This window comes from Juglans regia, chromosome 10, assembly GCF_001411555.2.
Source record: "Juglans regia cultivar Chandler chromosome 10, Walnut 2.0, whole genome shotgun sequence".
NCBI lineage: Eukaryota > Viridiplantae > Streptophyta > Magnoliopsida > Fagales > Juglandaceae > Juglans > Juglans regia.
This window is the reverse complement of record NC_049910.1, coordinates 15741910-15761058: the sequence shown is the minus strand read 5'-3', so window position 1 is coordinate 15761058 and position 19149 is coordinate 15741910. Positions and strand designations below refer to the sequence as shown.

Sequence of the window (19149 nt, the reverse complement as noted above, 5' to 3'; positions counted from 1 at the left end):
AGGTAGTGAAAGCAGCAGAGGACTAATAATTTGAGAAAGAGTTGAGGAGGAAAAAGAGATAGCTTTTGAATAGGTGGGTAACTTTGATGAAATTAATGGTGAAAATTAATTGATGAAGGTAATGTTTCCAACATCGTATACAATCTTAGAGTTGCAGAAGAACATGGTAAAGGATAAGGAGGAGATGGTGGTTTGGCATAAGAAGATTTGGATTACTTTAGATTTGGAAGATAACATGATTTTTCCTGTAAGAATTCTCAAGAAAGAAAATAAAAAAGAGAATTAGAATCTCATTTAATATGTTTAATATCAAAATAAAAATAAAAATACTTAATATAGCTTGTCATCTAGCAAATATTTGTTTTGCTACTAAGTTCTTTACATCTTTAATCAAAACTTTTCTGACTGATTTGTAGTCAATTATAAATAAAAACTTTTGATTTAACAAATCATCTTGAAACTTTGAAATACATCATACGATAGTTAAAATTTCTTTCTTTACAGTATTATAATTCTTTTGAGCATGATTCCAATATCATGAATGAAAGTGAATAATTTGTTCAGGATTAGATGATAATCGTTGCTTTAATATTCCTCCATAGCTGAGATCGGAAGCATCTATTTCCACAATTTTAAATGTATATGAGAATGGAAGTCGTAAACATAGTAATTATTTAACATGAGACTTAATTTATTTTATAATACATGTATGTTTTTCAGTCCACAGTGATAGATTTTTATTTAGTCTTTTAAATAATGGTTTACATAATGATTTTGGAGATTGATAAAACTCTGCCACATTATTAAGGCTTTCAAGAAACCTTTATAATCGAAAACTTTATTAACAAATTCTATTACTCTACTAATGAGTGTGATGGTTCGTTGGTAAATATCATGTTCAAGAAATCTAATCTTGTATTGAAATAATTTGAACAAAAGTATTTAAGTGTTTCCAATGTTGTTCAATAGATGAAGAAAATATTAATACATAATCTATATAAGCAATTGAGAAGTGGGTAAAATAAGTAAATATATCATTCATAATATTTTGCAGTTCACTCGGAGTATTGTTTTAATTCAAATGACATAACATTCTATTCATAATATATAAATAGGACCGTAATGGCAAAACTGACCAACCGAAATTTTCGGTCTAGACCAAATTCTGGACTTATCGGTCTCGGTCCCAAAATATGTGGACCGATGACATTCAGTCTGGTCCTGGAGTCTACAAATTTTGGACTGGACCGGACCGATCCCCTATATATATTTTTTTAAAACATATTTTTAATAATTTAATATATTATTTTTATATAGTAATTATATAAGTTAATGACATAATTTTCATCTAATTTATTATCAATGAGTCATTGATCATATAAAATATAAAACAATATATGTTGTCAATTAATAATAAATAATAAATCATGTGATAATTTATGTCATTATATGTAAATAGTTAATACATCATGCATTCATACATACTCTACTATTTACACTTAATTAAATAATTAGGTTTTTTTTTAATACCTAAGTTGCAAGCAAACATGAATAATCTATGCACAATGAAACTATTTGATATTCATTAACCATATATAAAATGTATGACATTATGAATAATTATGCATACTAAAGAGTAAAGTCTAAGTTAGTAAGTAGTAACTATCAATATCATAAATATAGTTATAGTAAAATATTTCTTAATGAGCTAGTTACATAATCTATATTAATAACTCACTTAATTTTAATTTAGTAATATAAATAATTATTTATTAATTTATTTGAAAAAAAAGGTAAAAAAATAATTAGGCCGGACCAACTAGACCAGACCGGATCGATAACTACCGATTTGGTTCCTATGGATGTTTGGTCCAGAAAAATGATGGACCATTGAGCCGGACCAATTTACAGCCCTAATAATTGATATGATTTGTAAATTTCAAACCATGTAAAAAATGATACGTTTATCTAAACTTCTTCTAGATATTCATAATATTTCTTTTGGATATAATTTCTCTCTATATTTGAGAAAGTTTAGAAGAATAACAACATTTTCTGTTTATTGCCCTTTTTCATATAATCTTGTTTAAGATATCTTTATTAATCTTAAAATCTTCTTTATTAAGAGTACATATTTGTACATTATCTTCAATTATTTGTGAATAAATTGGAGAAAAAGGTTATCTATTTTGTTCATGAATATCTGAAGTGGAGGGTATATTAGTATTAATAGTATAAACGAGTGTATTTATAATATTTCCAGGAATAACTCTCCTAATTTGGGTATCTAAATTTTGGGATTTATTCTAGAAAAATGAAGTGAAAACAGATCTAGACGTCTGATAACTAGAGGGTGCAGATGTAGAATAATGAGAGAACGATCTTCTAAAATATTGGATAGATATTTGAACTGATCCATATGATTTTTGGTCTATATATTCTAGATCATTAATAACATAATTTTCTACTTTAGATAATGGGGTTTTATTATCTAATTTCTATTCATTAAGAAGAGTAATCTAATTCCAATTAATTTGCTTATGAATATGTATACTAGAGTCTGATGTACTTGATTGTAACAATAGTGTATAGCCTTTAGGGCTTGTGATTAAAACATGTGGTTCTAATGTAGTTTTCATAAGTGTATAATGAATCCGATAAACTATAGCTAAAGAATGTGATCTTTTTTATCATGTGATCTTTGATTATTAACGGTATTGATTCATAATCTTTATTTAAACTCATAGTTTTTTCCACAGTTTTAATTGAATAATTTGTAAGTAATGATAATTTAAAAGAAAAAGTAGATTGTCTATATATTTGATCTTTTAGGACATGAGGAATTTTTCAATTTTGTTAATTTCTTTCTATATTTATTATATTATAATCTTCTTGATTAATGTAATCTAGTTCTACAGGTACACTTGCAGAAGACCTAGTTGAATATGTTCTAGATAAGAAATTCATTGTTCAAAAAATTAGACAAATATAGTCTATCTTCTAGAGATTAGATAAATTACGATCCTTGAGTTAACATCACTAGAACCACAAATAAAGTTTCATAGCATTCACGATTTGACCATCGATTTTTTTTGGCTTACCAACAAGCATGGACAAAACTTTTTAATATTACGACAACATTAAGTTCTAAACATATACAAGTCAAGCTTCATACGAGTTTGTTCATGAACATTAATTGAGTGGTCGAGCTTTATACGAGTTTGTATAATTTAATAATCGAGTTTAATTCTTTGTTTGCAAACAATCCATTGAATATTTGATTCGAGTCGAGTTTGAGCTACATGTCGAGTAACCTTGTTTATTTTACAGTCCTACTTCGGATTATATAGTAGAAGATATTCATTGTTGAAGTAGACTTTGTTTGAAAGATTGACATTTTCAATAATTTGGAGTAACATTTGTTTAATTTTAATTCGTTGATTGAAGTTTAATTTTAATTCGTTGATCATTTTCAATCTTTTGTTAAAGAATACTATTTACATCTTGAGGTATCAATTATTTTGCCTTCTCCAGTAAAAACATTCTTCTAACCATATCTAGTTAAGGGGTTAGGTTCTCACTTCTTCAGTTTTGGGAACTTTCTCTCATTATCCCAGTTTTTCTATTTGACAAGATTGATTTTTGAGTTGAATTTTAGCTGTTTGTTCAACTATTCCTTAGGCAAGGCAGCTTATATGTTGCCCATTCTTTTTTTCTTTTTAGTTTGCAATGAGCTTTTCAAACACTATTAAATTATCCTTGATTGTAGAGTGGATATCTTAGTGCTATGTGAAAAGCTTGTTTAGCTTATGTAAGCATGTTATAAGCTCCTTTTAAATCCAGTGACTTGAGAGCATTTCCAATGGTTTAGTTATTTTGCATTTCTATGCAAAATAGTTAACAATAGTTAGGGGTGAGCACCGACTTAATCTCAGTCGAAATCTTCTAAATCCAACTCCGACTCCAACTTTGTCAAAGTTCGTTCGAATCCAAACTTCGACTTTTGTAGATTTCGATCCGACTTCGACTCCAACTTGCCGAAGTGGAGTCGGGTTTGATTTTTTTTTTTTAGTTTCATATTTAGTTCATTTATAAACAACACCTTTTTGTAGGCTTTTAAATTTCTATACTTATTTTTATACTAGACTAGACTTATTTGTGGGTTTCAAATTTCTATACTTATTTATAACTTATTTCTATACTAGACTAATTTCTAATGTCTAATTACATGTTATTGTATTTTAGTAAATTAGTATTTTGTGTTATTATCTTATTATACTAGACTTATTTCAATACTAGTGCCTAACTTATTTCTATATTTGATTATGCATGGTAATAATACTATGATGTTTGTACATACTAAACTGTTATTAGTCTATTTATATTATATTATAAGTATACTATTTTATAATAATTAACTCATATTAGTATATAAATTCTAGTTACATAACTATATAACTATACTAGTATATATGATCAATATATAGATAAATACTTAGTTTATAATATATGCACAATATCGAAGTTAGATTCAGAGTCAAAGGACAAAGTCAGAGTTTAAGTCGGAGCATAAAATTAGACTCGGAGTTGGTTTGGCAGCACCTCCAACTTCGACTAAAATTTTAAAAAAAAAATAACTCCAATTCCATGTTGTTGAAATCGGATCGAAGTCGGATTTTTAAATTTTTGTTTAGTCCAAAGTTGTCAATCATTATATATTTGCATAGAATTTCTTTGTTTTTCTTTATTTTTTTATTTTTTTATTTTTTCTTTATATTTCTAACAATCATATTATTTTCTAAAAGAAGTAATGAAATTAATTTTTTTTTTATATTTAATAAAGAAATAATAGATAAACTTTTATAGATATATTAGAAAAAGCTAAAATAACTATTCGTGCATTTTTGTCATTAAATATCTAGATAAAAAAATCATACAAATAGTTTAAACATGAAAATAGGCTAAATAGATTAGGTCATTGGAGCCCCTAAAATTGCTAATGTGGCTTAAACTGGAGAACATTGAGGCAGCATTTGGGTGCTGAGGTGATCTTAGATGATTTGATTTGATCTGTAAATAGTAGTATTTTGTGAATCCAATTGAAATATATTTGAATATATGAAATATGTTAAGATATGTATCTTAAATATATGAAGCAGGTTGAGATATGTTTAGCTTTTTATGAAAAGTTGAAAAAATAATGGATTCCATTAGTATTTTTTTTTAGCGACCATTCCTCAATTTTAATAATACCCTCACTTATAGCAGAGAAAAACCATTCTTACGACCATTCTTACAAACACAACCACATTATTAGAGAATACTAAACAATTTCATTCTCACTAAAATTACTGCCAAGTAAACCAATCCTACCCCAAAACACCATTACCTCCGTCTAACATAACACGTTCTCATCCTATCCAGCTTGTACAACCCCCTCACTTCTTGAGATAACTGGACAACATCAGAAAGAAAACATTCTCTTTCCATAGCACCACCTCTAGCTAACTCATCTGCTATCTTATTACATTCTCTATACAAATGACTAATAGAAAAATTAAAACCCTCCAAAAGAGCTAACAATTGATCCCAAAAATCTCAGAGATACCAAACTGTACATTTTCCCCCCAACCATTTCACCACAATTAAAGAATCACATTCAATATCAATATAAAAATGCCCCAACTGACGACAGTATTTTATTTCTTTCACCAATGCATGTAACTCAACTTCATTATTAGTAATCGTCTCAAAAAATTTTGAGAAAGCAAAAATCAATTTCCCCTCATGATCCCGCAAAATCCCCCCTCCTCCTCCCAAGCCTAGGTTTCCAAAGCAACATCCGTCTAAATTTAATTTCAACCTCCTCAATGAAGGCCGCATCCATCTCACAACCAACAACTTTGAACTAGCAACTTTGAACCAGCTTTCTTCACATTTATTGGAATTTCCAGATTTTGTAACACCCGGATGTCCTCATTTTCCATATTGTTTCTTTCAAAATGGAACCCCACACTCCCATCACATTTTTTATTTTTCTTCCATCCTTGCTACACAACGACGCCTCCACAATCTCCAAACCACTATACTCGGTATTAAACCCAGCAAACTCCCACTCTGAGATCTCCTCCTCGCTCTATTCAATCATAGCTAAACTTGTTCCCTCCAAGTATGGTTAACAAAAAATGGTATCTTCATCTCAGCCGAACACTTTCTCCATATTGCCTAAGCAAACTCCCCTTTATACAAGATATGCTTTAAATCCTCTTTCTTGCCATATTCACAACAATCACATCTTGAAACCATTGGTATCCCCAACTTCCTTACCTCATCATCTACACCAAGACAATTAAAATTTGATTTTCACATACAAATGGATATTTTTTTTTATTCCATTAATGATTAGTTTAAAATAGATTGAGATATGTTTGATATCCAAACATAACTTGAATTAGGAATCATAAAGCCATCTAACTTCTAAGCTACAGTAACATAGAGGTGATCAACAGATATGATGTGTAGCAAGATCATAGTTTTTTTTTTGGAAGAATTTCATCCAACTACAATAATTGAAAATATGATTATTTCATCCAACCAAACTATTGAAAATATAAGTAAAAAAAAAAATTAATTAGATGAACAAAATAACTATTATGTTATCAAATATAAAAATCACAGAAAAAGTACATATTATAAATTATGAAAATTAATACAAAATATATTTTATTTGAAAAAAATTAAAATATGACCAGTAAATCAGTAAAATATGAAGAAAATAAATTAGATAAAAATATTAAAAATGTCATAAATTAATAATATTTTATAATTATATAGAATTTAGATAAATAATTTAACATGATATTAAATTTTGAGTGAGATAGGATTAACATTTAACAAGCGGATGCGTGCTTGTTTGAAAATAATTCTCATCTCAAAATTCTTGTCTAATCTCATTTCCTTCCTAAACTTAATTAATTATAAACATTTTCAAATTAATCAAAATAATTTTTCCAAACTTTTAAAAAATAAAATAAAAAAGAATTCAATTTTTTAAAATTTTGAAATAAAAATAATATTATAAAACTATATTCTAACAATATTTTAATTTTATAATATTTTTTATTTAATTTTTTCTCTCTCATTTTTCAAAACCCAATAAATACTACATTTAAACTATCTCATTACTATTCATAAGTTATCTCATTACTATTTACAAAATTTTTATTTCATCTCATTCCCTAAATCAGCCTTAAATTGTTAATACTCTAAGGGTTCGTTTGGAGTTAGAGATGATATGATATAGTTTCAAATAAAAATTAAAAATTAAATAAAATATTATTTTTTAATATAATTATTATTTTAAGATTTGAAAAAATTGAATTGAGATTTAAAAAAATTAAATTATTTATTATATTTTATAGAAAAATTTAATAAAATTATATAATAATATAAAATGAGGTAAACACAAACGAGCTCTAAACACACGGGAGAGTGCTATAAGAGGAAATGAAAAAACACCTTTCTTGTACACTATTCGCCGTATAAATACGGGACGGGGAGCCAGCTGCTTTTCTTGTGCAGAGGGTCACTCCATCAGACCATCTGTTTCATTCAGTTCGTTTAAAATCAGAGAACTAAAAATCCTATTACTGCACACAAACAAGCTTCAGCTCGGTTCCCAAGGTTAGACTTCGCTGTGGAGCATGGCGCCGGATCCTAATGCCAGCGGTAGCGGCTCGGTTCCTTCGAAGGAACCCAAGAGGAAGAAGGATGACAAGAAGGAGGAAGATCTGGTGTGTTTGATATTTTTAGATTCACGAATTGTTCTTGCTAAGGTTTTACAGTGTCCTTTCTTGTTATGCCTCAGGCTTAGGCTGCTTGAATTTTATTTTGGTTAGCCTCAGACTTGGGCTGTTTGAATTTTATTTTGGTTAAAAAGTTCACCTTAGAGTTGTAGTCTTGGGCATTTATTTGTGGGGTTTTTAGTTTTTATTATTTTTTTTCGAGTCTCAAAAACCTTAATCATGTGTGGTGTTGGCTGATGCAGTCGGATGAGGACTTGGCGTTGAAACAGCAATTAGAGCTGTATGTGGAAAGGGTTCAGGATCCCGATCCTGGGTTGCAGAAGGTTGCGCTTGAGAGCATGAGGTAATCCCTATCTTCTTGGTTAGGGTTAAAAACTTGAGAATATTACTCGGTTAGGGTTAAATTATTTAATATTTTTTTTATCCATTTTGTTATGGTAGATCGTGCTTTTTCCCCTGTTTCTGTAATTCGTTATATTTGATCGGTTATTTTGGTTCTGGGGCTTACCTTTTGAGATTTATATTAACTTGGAACCTTGAAAGGAGAAGAATCGCTCATTGTATGAGAAAAGAATCTTTCTAAATGCATATGAAATCTTGTGTCCGATGGCAGTCATTTAGGTTGATCAGTTTGGTTTGTTCGATGTGGCATACATAATCCTAGAGGGTGAGAAATGGTGTTGAGGTGAAATATGATAAAGCTCAAGTTTCTTTTCAAATTTTGTACTACATTTAATGTTGAAAGCAGAGTGTAATTAAGTAAATGATTAAAGCAATGGACCACCAAGTGAATTACCTAGATTTAAGCTGAAAAGAAAAATCCTCAAGATCTTTGGATTTAGGTTCCCTATAATTTCTGTCCGAACCGTAGGACCTAGAGTGAAAAGAGAGATAGACATAACATTTATTGACCATTTAAAACTCTGGGAGATATTTTGTGGGACCCATTTCATGTATCTCTTTCTCACTCTAGGCCCTAGAGTTTGGGCAAGAATTTTAGGGATCTTACTCTATGATCTTCTTCTTCAGCCCATTTATGTTCTTTTTAAATTATCGACCGATTAACATCTATTTATAGAGGAGAACATAAGAACTTAGAGCTATAATGCATTATATGCACAATAGAAGCACCAAACTTGAGCTTTCTACACCATGTTCCTATTCATGGTTAACATAAAATGGAAAGTGGAAAGGTATTTGCAAGGTCCTTGCCATGCAAGAAGGCTAGAAAAAGAAATTAGCAGTTGACCATGATTATTAAATTGTTGTTAGAATATTTTTAGATAGGCAACAAGAAGTTTGTTCATAATAATAGGCATAGCCAAGTCTACAAGACGAATACATGAGTAGTACCTAACTAGGATATACAACCGAAATAAGAAACTCTTGGAAATTAAGCCCATTAAAATCTATTGTCCCCACCCAAAGGAACAAGGTTTTTAAAAAGAAAGCTTTCAATTCATCCATTGTCCTCTTTTGGTTGTCAAAGCTTCTATGATTTCTCTACCTCCAAATACACCGGGACATACATATGGACCATCTTCCAAATTGTAGTTACTTGTGGATTGCCTTGGAGACCACTCCTACTTGCTAGGAAATCCACTTGCCTTCTTGGCATGACCCCCATGTTAAGCCCATTCCCACAAAACAAATATTCCACATGGTTCTGTCCACCTCGCAATGTGGACACAATTGATCTACTTTCCTCGTTTTTCTTACACATCCAACACCATGATCCAACGTTTTGTTAAGTTATTTATGGTAAGGATCTTCCCTAAAGAAGTTGTTAAGATGAAGAAAGCTACATTCAAAGGAGCTTTAGTCTTCCATATCTTCTAGCATCGAAATGCATTCATGACTTGGCTAGTCAAATTCTGATCGAACGATGTAATAGTGAATCTACCTTTTTTAGAGGGACTCCAATTGATCTTGTCCATAGTTCCCATTGTGTCACTCTTGTGGAATACAATAAAGCAAAGAACACAATGATGACATCCAACCCCCAATCTTGTGCTATCCATTGAGGGGAGCTGCTAGGGCAATCCAAGAGCTCAGCTACTGAAGCATCCTTCGCTCGTGGGATATCAAATAACTCTGAAAATGTGTCTCTAAGGCTTCGATCATCACAAAGGTAATTAAATTCCACCAAGGTAAATTCGGAAAAAGGTAGGGGCCGTGGAGATTAGAGATTTTAGGCCTATTAGTTTGGTGAATGGCATTTATAAAATTATCTCTAAGGTGCTGGCAAATCGCTTGAGTAGGGTGATGGAGATGATAATTTCACCATCTCAAAATACTTTTGTGAGGGGTAGGCAGATTTTAGATTCTGTTTTAATTGCTAGTGAATGTTTGGAGAGTAGGTTGAAGGTGGAGAAAGCTGGTATTCTTATTAAATTGGATATGGAAAAGGCTTATGACCATGTAAGTTGGGATTTTCTTAATTATTTATTGAGGAGATTTGGTTTTGGTGTTAAATGGTGCTCGTGGATTAAGCATTGTGTTTCTACTTCAAAATTTTCTATTTTGGTGAATGGAGAACTAGCTGGTTTCTTTTGTAGTTTTCGCGGTTTGAGGCAAGGCGATCCCATTTTCCCCTTTCTTTTTGTTATGATTATGGACGCCTTGAGTAGAATGCTTGAGAAGGCTATGGAGGGTAATTTCCTGTCCAGTTTTGTGGTGGGTAATGAGACTAGGAACAGTTTAAAGATCTCTCATTTGTTATTTGCTGATGACACCTTGATTTTTAGTGAGCCTTATTCGGATAATATTTGTGCTTTAAGAGCACTTTTGCTGTGTTTTGAAGCTGCTTGGGGGTTAAGAGTTAATTTATCGAAGTCTGAAATTGTTCCTGTGGGTGATGTTCAGAATTTATCAGACTTGGCTAATTTACTGGGGTGCAGAATTTCTTCTATGCCTTTGAGGTATCTTGGGCTTCTTTTGGGAGCCTCTTTTAATGCTGTCAACATATGGGATGGGGTGATTGAAAAAATTGAAAAGAGGTTAGCGGGTTGGAAGATGATCTACTTGTCTAAGAGGGGAAGACTAACTCTTATAAATAGCACTTTGTCCAACCTGCCCACCAATTTCCTTTCTCTTTTTCCTCTTCTGGCAAGAGTTGAAAAGAGGATTGAGAGTTTATTTAGAAATTTCTTATGGGGAGGCAATGGAGAGTTTCACTTGGTTAGTTGGAAGAAGGTTTGTCAACCACTGGATTGTGGTGGATTGAGGATTAAAGATTTAAGGGTTTTTAATAGAGCTTTACTTGGGAAATGGCTTTGGAGATATCAATTGGAGAGTAAAGCTCTTTGGAAAAATGTGATAGAAGTGAAATATGGAAGATTGTGGGGAGGTTGGTGTACTAATGTAGCTAGTGGAGCTTATGGGGTTAGTTTGTGGAAATTTATTAGAAAAGGATGGGATTCCTTCTCCATCCTTGGTGTAATAACAGTGTTCTACAAGATCTGTTTCCGTCTCTTTTCTTGATTGCAAGTACCAAAGATGCCACAGTGGCGGAGGTTATGGAAGTCTCAGGTGGAAACATCCATTGGAATATCAATTTCAACCGAGTGGCACAGGATTGGGAGATGGAGAGTTTTGTAGATTTTTATAGCCTCCTTTATTCTGTTCGTCGAAATATCCAGCAGGAAGATGGGTTGTGGTGGTGTCCTGCAAGGAAATTGGTGTTTTCTGTTCGCTCTTTTTATAAGGTTCTCACACAAGCTCCAGAGATACAGTTTCCTTGGAAAAGGCTTTGGCGTCATTAGGCTCCTCCCAAAGCCTCTTTCTTTGTATGGGCAGCATCGTTGGGTAAGATTCTCACTACGGATAATCTAAGAAAGAGGAGGATAATTATTGCAGACTGGTATTGTATGTGTAAAAGCGGGGGTGAGTCGGTAAATCATTTACTTTTACACTGTGAGATAGCCAGGACTCTTCGGGACGAGGTGTTTAAAAAAATGGAGTTAATGTGGGTTATGCCGGAAACAACTTCGATTCGTGAGGTGAGACAGATCAAAGCAGTTTGGAAGATGATCCCTATCTGTATTATGTGGTGTCTATGGCAAAAGCGCAATGAGAGGACATTTGAGGACAAAGAGAGATCTTTAGAGGAGCTTAAATTGTTTTTCTTTAGGACTCTTTGTACTTGGGCCATTGCTATAGACTTTAATAGCATGGACCTTCATGTTTTCCTAGTTTCTAATGTGCCTACATAATTAGGGCATTTTCTCTATATTCGATATTTGGTATATTAATAAATTCTTGTTTTACTTATATAAAAAAAATAATTTCAGATTGAAGGTGAGAGATGGTAAGAGGATTCTCTTTTAGCATGATCTGTGGTGTGGGGACACTGCTCTCAAGCTAGAATTTCCTACCCTTTTCAGAATTGCTAGGGATCATAATGCAACTATTTATGATTCTTACTACTTATAAAAAAAAAAAACTATTTATGATTCTTACTGTAGTAGTAACAATAAGGTTGAATGGAATATCATTTTTACAAGGGACGTTAATGACTGGGAAGTGGATGAACTTAAGGCTTTGTTAGTTAAACTCTACAGTTCAAAGTTGGTGCTTGAAAGAGAGGATAGCATGGTGTGGATTCCTGTTGGAAATGCTATGTTTTCAGTCTCAACTTATTATAGAATTTTGCCAAAACTTTAGTAGTTGTGTGTTTCCTTGGAAAAACATTTGGAAAGTGAAAGTTCCCTCTAAGGTTGATTTTTTCTGTTGGGCGGCATCTTTGGGTAAAGTATTGACTACTGATAATCTTAGAAGGAGAGGTTTGTTTATTGTTGATTGGTGTGTTATGTGTAAAAGGGACGGAGAATCAGTAAATCACCTATTTCTTCACTGCGAAGTGACAAGATTCTTGTGGAATGAGATTTTGAGTTGGACAGGATTACATTGGGTAATGCCTAGAGATGTGGTGGATCTGTTGGTAGGGTGGAAGGGTTTGAAGGGCTGTAAGAAGGCGGCGAGAGTTTGGAAGATGATTCCTCCTTGTCTTATGTGGTGCATTTGGCTTGAAAGAAATGAGAGATGCTTCGAAGATAAAGAACGCTCATTGGGAGAGCTTAGGGATATCTTCTTGACTACTTTGAGTTCTTGGGTTAAAGCTTTTGTAATGGAGGATAATTTTCTGCATTTGTTTTAGTTTTCTGGTGTTAGTTTCATTTCGTTTTTGGAAGTTGTAGGTGTTTCCTTTGTATACGTCTTGTGTACTTGGGCTTATGCCTATTTCTTTGAATAATATTATTACTTATAAAAAAAAAAAAATTGTGTCATGACACCCACCTCAATTGTATCGTGACACAACTGATCTACCGTTTCCTCATTTTTCTTCCACATTCAACACCAACCCAACACCATGATCCAACGTTTTGTTAGGTTATTTATAGTAAGATCTTTCCTAAATAAGTTGTTAAGATGAAGAAAGTTGCTTTCAACCTTTGTAGCCAGCCTACATTCCACCCTTTCAATCACAACATCCAAATACCCACTGACTAAAAGGTGGCACCTGACAGTAAGCCAAGGTATTTCATGGATAAGGAAGGTACCCTACATCCCAAAAGACTAGCCAAGTTCGCCACATTACTAACATCTCACTCCGGGACTAATTCAAACTTTGATAGATTTAGTATAAAAACAGAGAACTTTAAAGCATAGAAGAAGTGTCCGCTGAGATTGTGCCCCACGAAAAATGAGAGTATTATCGAGAAATAATACCTAAGAGATAACAAGAGAGCCCATCGAGAAGGCTAAGGCCCTGTTTGGATGCAAAAAGTGTTTCATCTCATCTCATCTCATTATTACAACTTTTCTAAATTCTCACACAAAATATAATAAATAATTCAATTTTTTTCAAATAAAAAGTGAATAATAATATTAAAAATAATATTATAACAATATTTTGTTCAACTTTCAACTCTCATCTTATCTCAACTCACTATCTAAACAGTAGTTAAGAGAAAGCCACCATCTGCAAGACCTGAGATCATCTTACTATGAGCTTCCATGACAATTATTAAAAGTAGTGGAGAGAGTGGATCCCTTTGTCAAAGAAACCCATCGGAGACCATTCACCACGATAGAAAAGCAAACAATAGAAATACAAAACGCTATCCAAGAATGCCATTTCTCCCCGAAGCCACTCCTCGAAAGCAAATAAAGCAAGAAATTTCAATTGATGTGATCATAGGCTTTCTCTATGTCTAACTTCCAATGTATCTCAAGTTCTCTAGACTTGTGTCTATCATCCAAGCATTCATTCGCAATTAATACTTAGTCTAGAATTTGTATACCTTTGACAAAAATGCAATTTGGGGTGTTGATATTAGGTTTTCTACCACCATGCTCAATCGGTTCGCCGAAACTTTGGACGAGATATTATACACCTCATTTACAAGTCTAATAGTGCGATCATCTTAAACATCCACTATCCCAACCTTTTTTGAAACAAGAGCCATGAAAAGTAGTTTTATCAAACCTTTCATTTGTGTGAAACTCTTGAAACAACTTCATTAGATCATCATTAATCACTCTGCATCAAACTTGGAAGAACGCCAAAGTGAAATCATCAGGATCAAGAGCCTTGTCACTGACCATGCTTTGGAATACTTTGCGAACCTCTTATTGGTCTCTCAAGCCGCCTTGAACCTTGTTGGTCTATAATCTCAAAAATTAAGCCATCCACTCTTGGTCTCCATGCATATTGTTCAGATAGAAGGTGCTTGAAACACTATACAATGTGATTCTTGGTGGCTAATTGGTCGGAGGAAATTACTCCATCCACCACCATTGTCTCAATTGTATAATTCTATGCAAATTAGCCACTCGGTGGAAGAACATTGTGCACTTGTCCCTCTCCCTCAACTATAGTGCCCTTGATTTTTGTCTCCAAGAAATCTCCTTCACTTTCAAGAAATCTCTAGATAACACTCCTAGATGCCCCTTTTGATTGTTGGTAAGACCATCCAACATCTTGACATCTCCACATACTCCGATTTAACCCTCTTGTAATATATTCTAGCTTTGTCTCCTGTAAGAAAATTATATCTCCCTTCCATTGACGAAGTTAGAAATTTGGAAAGTGGCCCCTTTTGAAATTTTTAAAGGCCACTTTCTAAATTTCTAAGGGATAATATGCAAAACTGACTCAAACTACCACCCAATATGCAATCATTCTCCCAAGCTATCAATTTCAATTGCAATACATCCCTTATGTAAAAAAATATTCCCTCCCATCACTAATTAGAAAATTCATAAAACAATAGAAAAAAGATACAACTATTTCTTTCTCTTTCTTCGTTTTTAATTTTTTTAGTTAGTAGGTTTGTATTGTATTTTGAAAATTGTTAGGCAAAATGGACTTCTAAAAGGAAAATGGTGTACATTACAACTATTTTGTAGTTTCAGCGGATGATTGCAAAAATTGATAGTTTGGAAGTGATTGCTAATGGTGTGGTGGTTTAAGGGGCTTATGTATTTTTCCCAAATTTTAGTAATATTTTATCGGTCATGAGAAAAATGCATTTGTGAGTGGCGAATCAAGGACACTTGAGATGGATGGTCTAAGTTGCAGCAAGCTGGTTTTAGTTGTTCCCTTCTCCAGCAGCCCTTTGGATAGCAGTGATCCTTTTGACAATCTGTGTGGGAATTGCGAGTAGCAATGCTTGCATTATGTATGTCATATGGAGTGGCTTGACGGCGTGTAAAATTTTATCTTGTAGACAGGAAATTCGAACTTCTACTAGCTCCATGACCTCAGTGCCAAAGCCATTGAAGTTTCTTCGTCCACACTATGGAACTTTGAAAGCATATTATGAGACAATGCAGGATTCAGATTTGAAGGTAACCTATTTGGTTAGACACTGTCCATTTAGCATCATTTCATGTCTAATCTTATAAATTGAATTGCACTATTCTTGATTACCTATAAAAAATATATAATCTTATAAATTCTTGTTGACTACAGACGTACTTGGCAGATATACTATCAGTTTTGGCGCTCACCATGTCTGCAGAGGGTGAAAGGGTATGCATAGTTGTTTTGGGGTTTAAGATTAGTATTTTGTCTTTGGTGATTGGTTCCTTTCTTCTTCTTCTTCCTTTTTTTATTTTTATCTTGTATGGGCTGCTTCATTTGTCATGCATGTTTCACATTTTAGTGTTTTTAATGACATGATTATTTCTTGTCAAGAAAAGAATATCTCTGTATTTTTTAATTGCGTGCTCGCGTGCTGCCACCCTTTCAGGAGAGCCTAAAGTACAGATTGTTGGGTTCAGAAGGCGAGATTGGCTCATGGGGCCATGAGTATGTGAGGTGAGGCATCACAGAATTTTTATATCGATTGTTATAATTTATACCCACTATGTAATGCACATGCACAAAACATCTGATTAAAAAAAATGTTGGTCAGCATTGGGTGTTAAGGTGGACATAGCTCATTATTAATTAGATTTGGTGTGGTTTCCTTATGAGTTAGGTTCTAGAACTTTTTTTTAATTAGTAGCCATTGAAGTACAATCTATATAATTAAGTGTTATCCTCACTAGTGTTTGATGTTTTTGTAATCAGGAACTTAGCTGGAGAAATTGCACAAGAGTATGCTAAACGACAGGTAAGGAATCAGTTTTATTAAATGCAAGGATAAGTTTCTGGTTTCAGGTCCTGGGATTGTTCTCAGTCTTCTCGTTTAATTGGTAACAAGTGCTCTCTAATCATTTGCATTTACAGCAACATTGAAGTTCTTGACTTTCTTCTATAAGATCATGCACGAATATGCTTTTTTCCATGACTTTGATGTTATGTATTATGTGGCATGGTGTTGGAGTTGTATTACATTGTTGGTGTTCATTCCACCTTTTTTCCTAGTATCTGTGGATTGTAGTGGGATATGCATTGATAAATACTTTTTCAAGTATTTTGGTTCATATTGGATTTTCAAGAGCTTGTTTTCAAGTATGATTATATTTATATGTTTTTTTTACACTAACAGATTGAAGAAGCTCCAATCGATGATCTTATGGAACTTGTTCAACAAATAGTTGCTTTTCACATGAAGGTATGATTCCCATTCAGTAGCATGTTATATTGCTATAGGGATTGTTTTTTCTTTTTTAATAAATTTTGTTGCTCTGCAGCACAATGCGGAACCTGAAGCTGTTGATCTTCTAATGGAGGTACTAAGCAGAGTTGCTCTTTTGATCTTCTTCTTTAGTTGCACCTTCCCACTCCCTTTTTTAGTTTTTTTCTCTTGTTGGTGATTATCCAAACTTGGAATATGTAATATCTGATGATTGCCAGGTTGAAGACCTTGATCTTTTAATTGAGCATGTGGACAATACGAATTTCAAAAGGACATGTCTCTACCTCACAAGTTCAGCAAGGTAAGTGGGATTTTTCATAATTTTTTGGAGATATTGATCCAGCAAATTCACCATTTAATGGGGCTAGTTTTCATAAATTTCTTGTATCCATTTCTAGTTCCTAACTTGTAACTAGGTGTTTTCTCTTGTGTACTTAGGTCATGCCTATTTACGATTCAATAAAATTTTATTTTAACTTTCAGAAAAAAGTTCCCTTGGATTACCTAATACACGGTGGTTTTGGAGTTTATTCCCCTGGGGTGGTTCTGAAGGGTCTTGTTTGGTGAGGTTCCACATCATGGAACAAGAGAATATATACTTGCATTTGGACTGAAAAGAACATTGATAAGTGCAATGTTTTGTGTTAGTGTAGTCTTTGAAGTGATCAACTGGTATAGGCATAGGATACATGCTTATTGTCTAAACAATTGACGTCCGATGAGTCCTTGCTTTCATTCAAGGATTTGGGACACCCTAATTCATAAAGTTTTTAACTATTTTGCTTCTCATTAAAGATCAAGAAGGAACAGGTTGTTATATGTACAAAAAAATAATATCATATATCTTCTGTCATATATCAAATGCTACACCAACACTCTACATTTATTATCACATATGCTAAATAAATCACTAGCTTTTTCCTTGGGGGTTTTTTTGTATTGATCTCTCTGTCTCTCTGTCTCTCTGCTATGATGACATTTAACATTGCAACATATTGCAGATACCTCCCTGGCCCTGATGATATGTTGGTTCTCGATATTGCCTACACGATCTATGTAAAATTTGAAGAGTATCCAAATGCGCTTCAGATTGCCCTCTATCTGGATAACATGCAGGTCTGTACTTCGTCAGAATTAAATATGCATTACTTATTGAAGGAAAAAAAAAACGACTTCAATGCATTTTAATCCATCCTTTCTTGACTATATGATTGTGAATGATGTTTCTGTGCATTTATTTGAAGAGTGGCTGGAGGATTTAGGCTTATTCATTGATTGGAGTTTTAAAGCTACACGTTACTAGCAAATATTATTGCACGCTCGACCAAATATGTTATGCAATACTCGAAATTATCGGTATGGTTTGGTTCTAATAGCTAAAGTATCTCTCTGCAGTATGTGAAGCAGGTGTTTACATTATGTGATGATCTGCTACGAAAGAAGCAATTCTGTTACATTCTTGCTCGGCATGTAAGTATTGACATTTATATGGTTTTGACCCATTTAGTTTACATTGATGACGGATTCGTTGCGTCTAGCATTGTTTATAAAATGAATATTTAATTTGCACTATTGTTTTATTTAGGAGTACATAGAAGGGAATTTCCAATGTTTTGTGTGTCCCATACTGGTTTAAAGTAACTTCCAGCTTCTGGTACTTCTTGGGTGATATTATTGTAAAAAATAATTGAAAACTAATGGTTTTTGTATGGAGTTAATACTTTTGGACAATGTTGAGCACTTTTAGTTGGTGTTTTGTTTTAATTTTTTTGCTTTTTGTTAAGACTATTTTAGGGGACTATGGTAATTTCTTGTTGGTTAATGTTACTTTGATATGGGTAAATGAGTTTACTGTAGATAGTTAATTATAAAAGGGTATGACTGGTGTACCCATGATCAATACATGGAAATTAGATGCCTTGACTGATTAGATGGTTTGGGCCCATTCTTGGTAAAAGCCTCGGGTGCAGTTAAGTGCAAACATCAGCTAGATCCCGGGCCCTAAGTGCAAAGTGCAAGTGTGCATTTGATTGAAGTAAAACAAACATTTAAGAAAAAGGGTATTATAAAACATATTCATAAAAACAACAAAAAAAGATACACAAACAATAAGAAAGGAATCCGTTTAGCCTATAAATTCAATTGAGTAGTCTCATGCAATATGACAATCAAGTGATAAACTAATTACATATCATTTAAACATTGAATTTATATAATTATCTTGTGTTTTATAAAATATACACAACCATGAA

General features: G+C 32.9%; 1 protein-coding gene across 1 annotated transcript in view; it reads left to right on the top strand.

Annotated features, from left to right (window-relative positions):
- Positions 1-7481: 7481 nt before the first annotated feature.
- The window catches only part of LOC109008001 (26S proteasome non-ATPase regulatory subunit 2 homolog A), a 35251-nt gene continuing 23583 nt past the window's right edge, over positions 7482-19149 (top strand). The window contains exons 1-11 of the mRNA XM_018987926.2: positions 7482-7793; positions 8048-8148; positions 15539-15659; positions 15784-15843; positions 16064-16131; positions 16387-16429; positions 16808-16873; positions 16953-16991; positions 17116-17198; positions 17899-18013; positions 18293-18367. Of these exons, the coding sequence (XP_018843471.2) occupies positions 7704-7793; positions 8048-8148; positions 15539-15659; positions 15784-15843; positions 16064-16131; positions 16387-16429; positions 16808-16873; positions 16953-16991; positions 17116-17198; positions 17899-18013; positions 18293-18367 (861 nt within the window). The 5' untranslated portion in view covers positions 7482-7703. The remainder of the gene's footprint in view (positions 7794-8047; positions 8149-15538; positions 15660-15783; positions 15844-16063; positions 16132-16386; positions 16430-16807; positions 16874-16952; positions 16992-17115; positions 17199-17898; positions 18014-18292; positions 18368-19149) is intronic.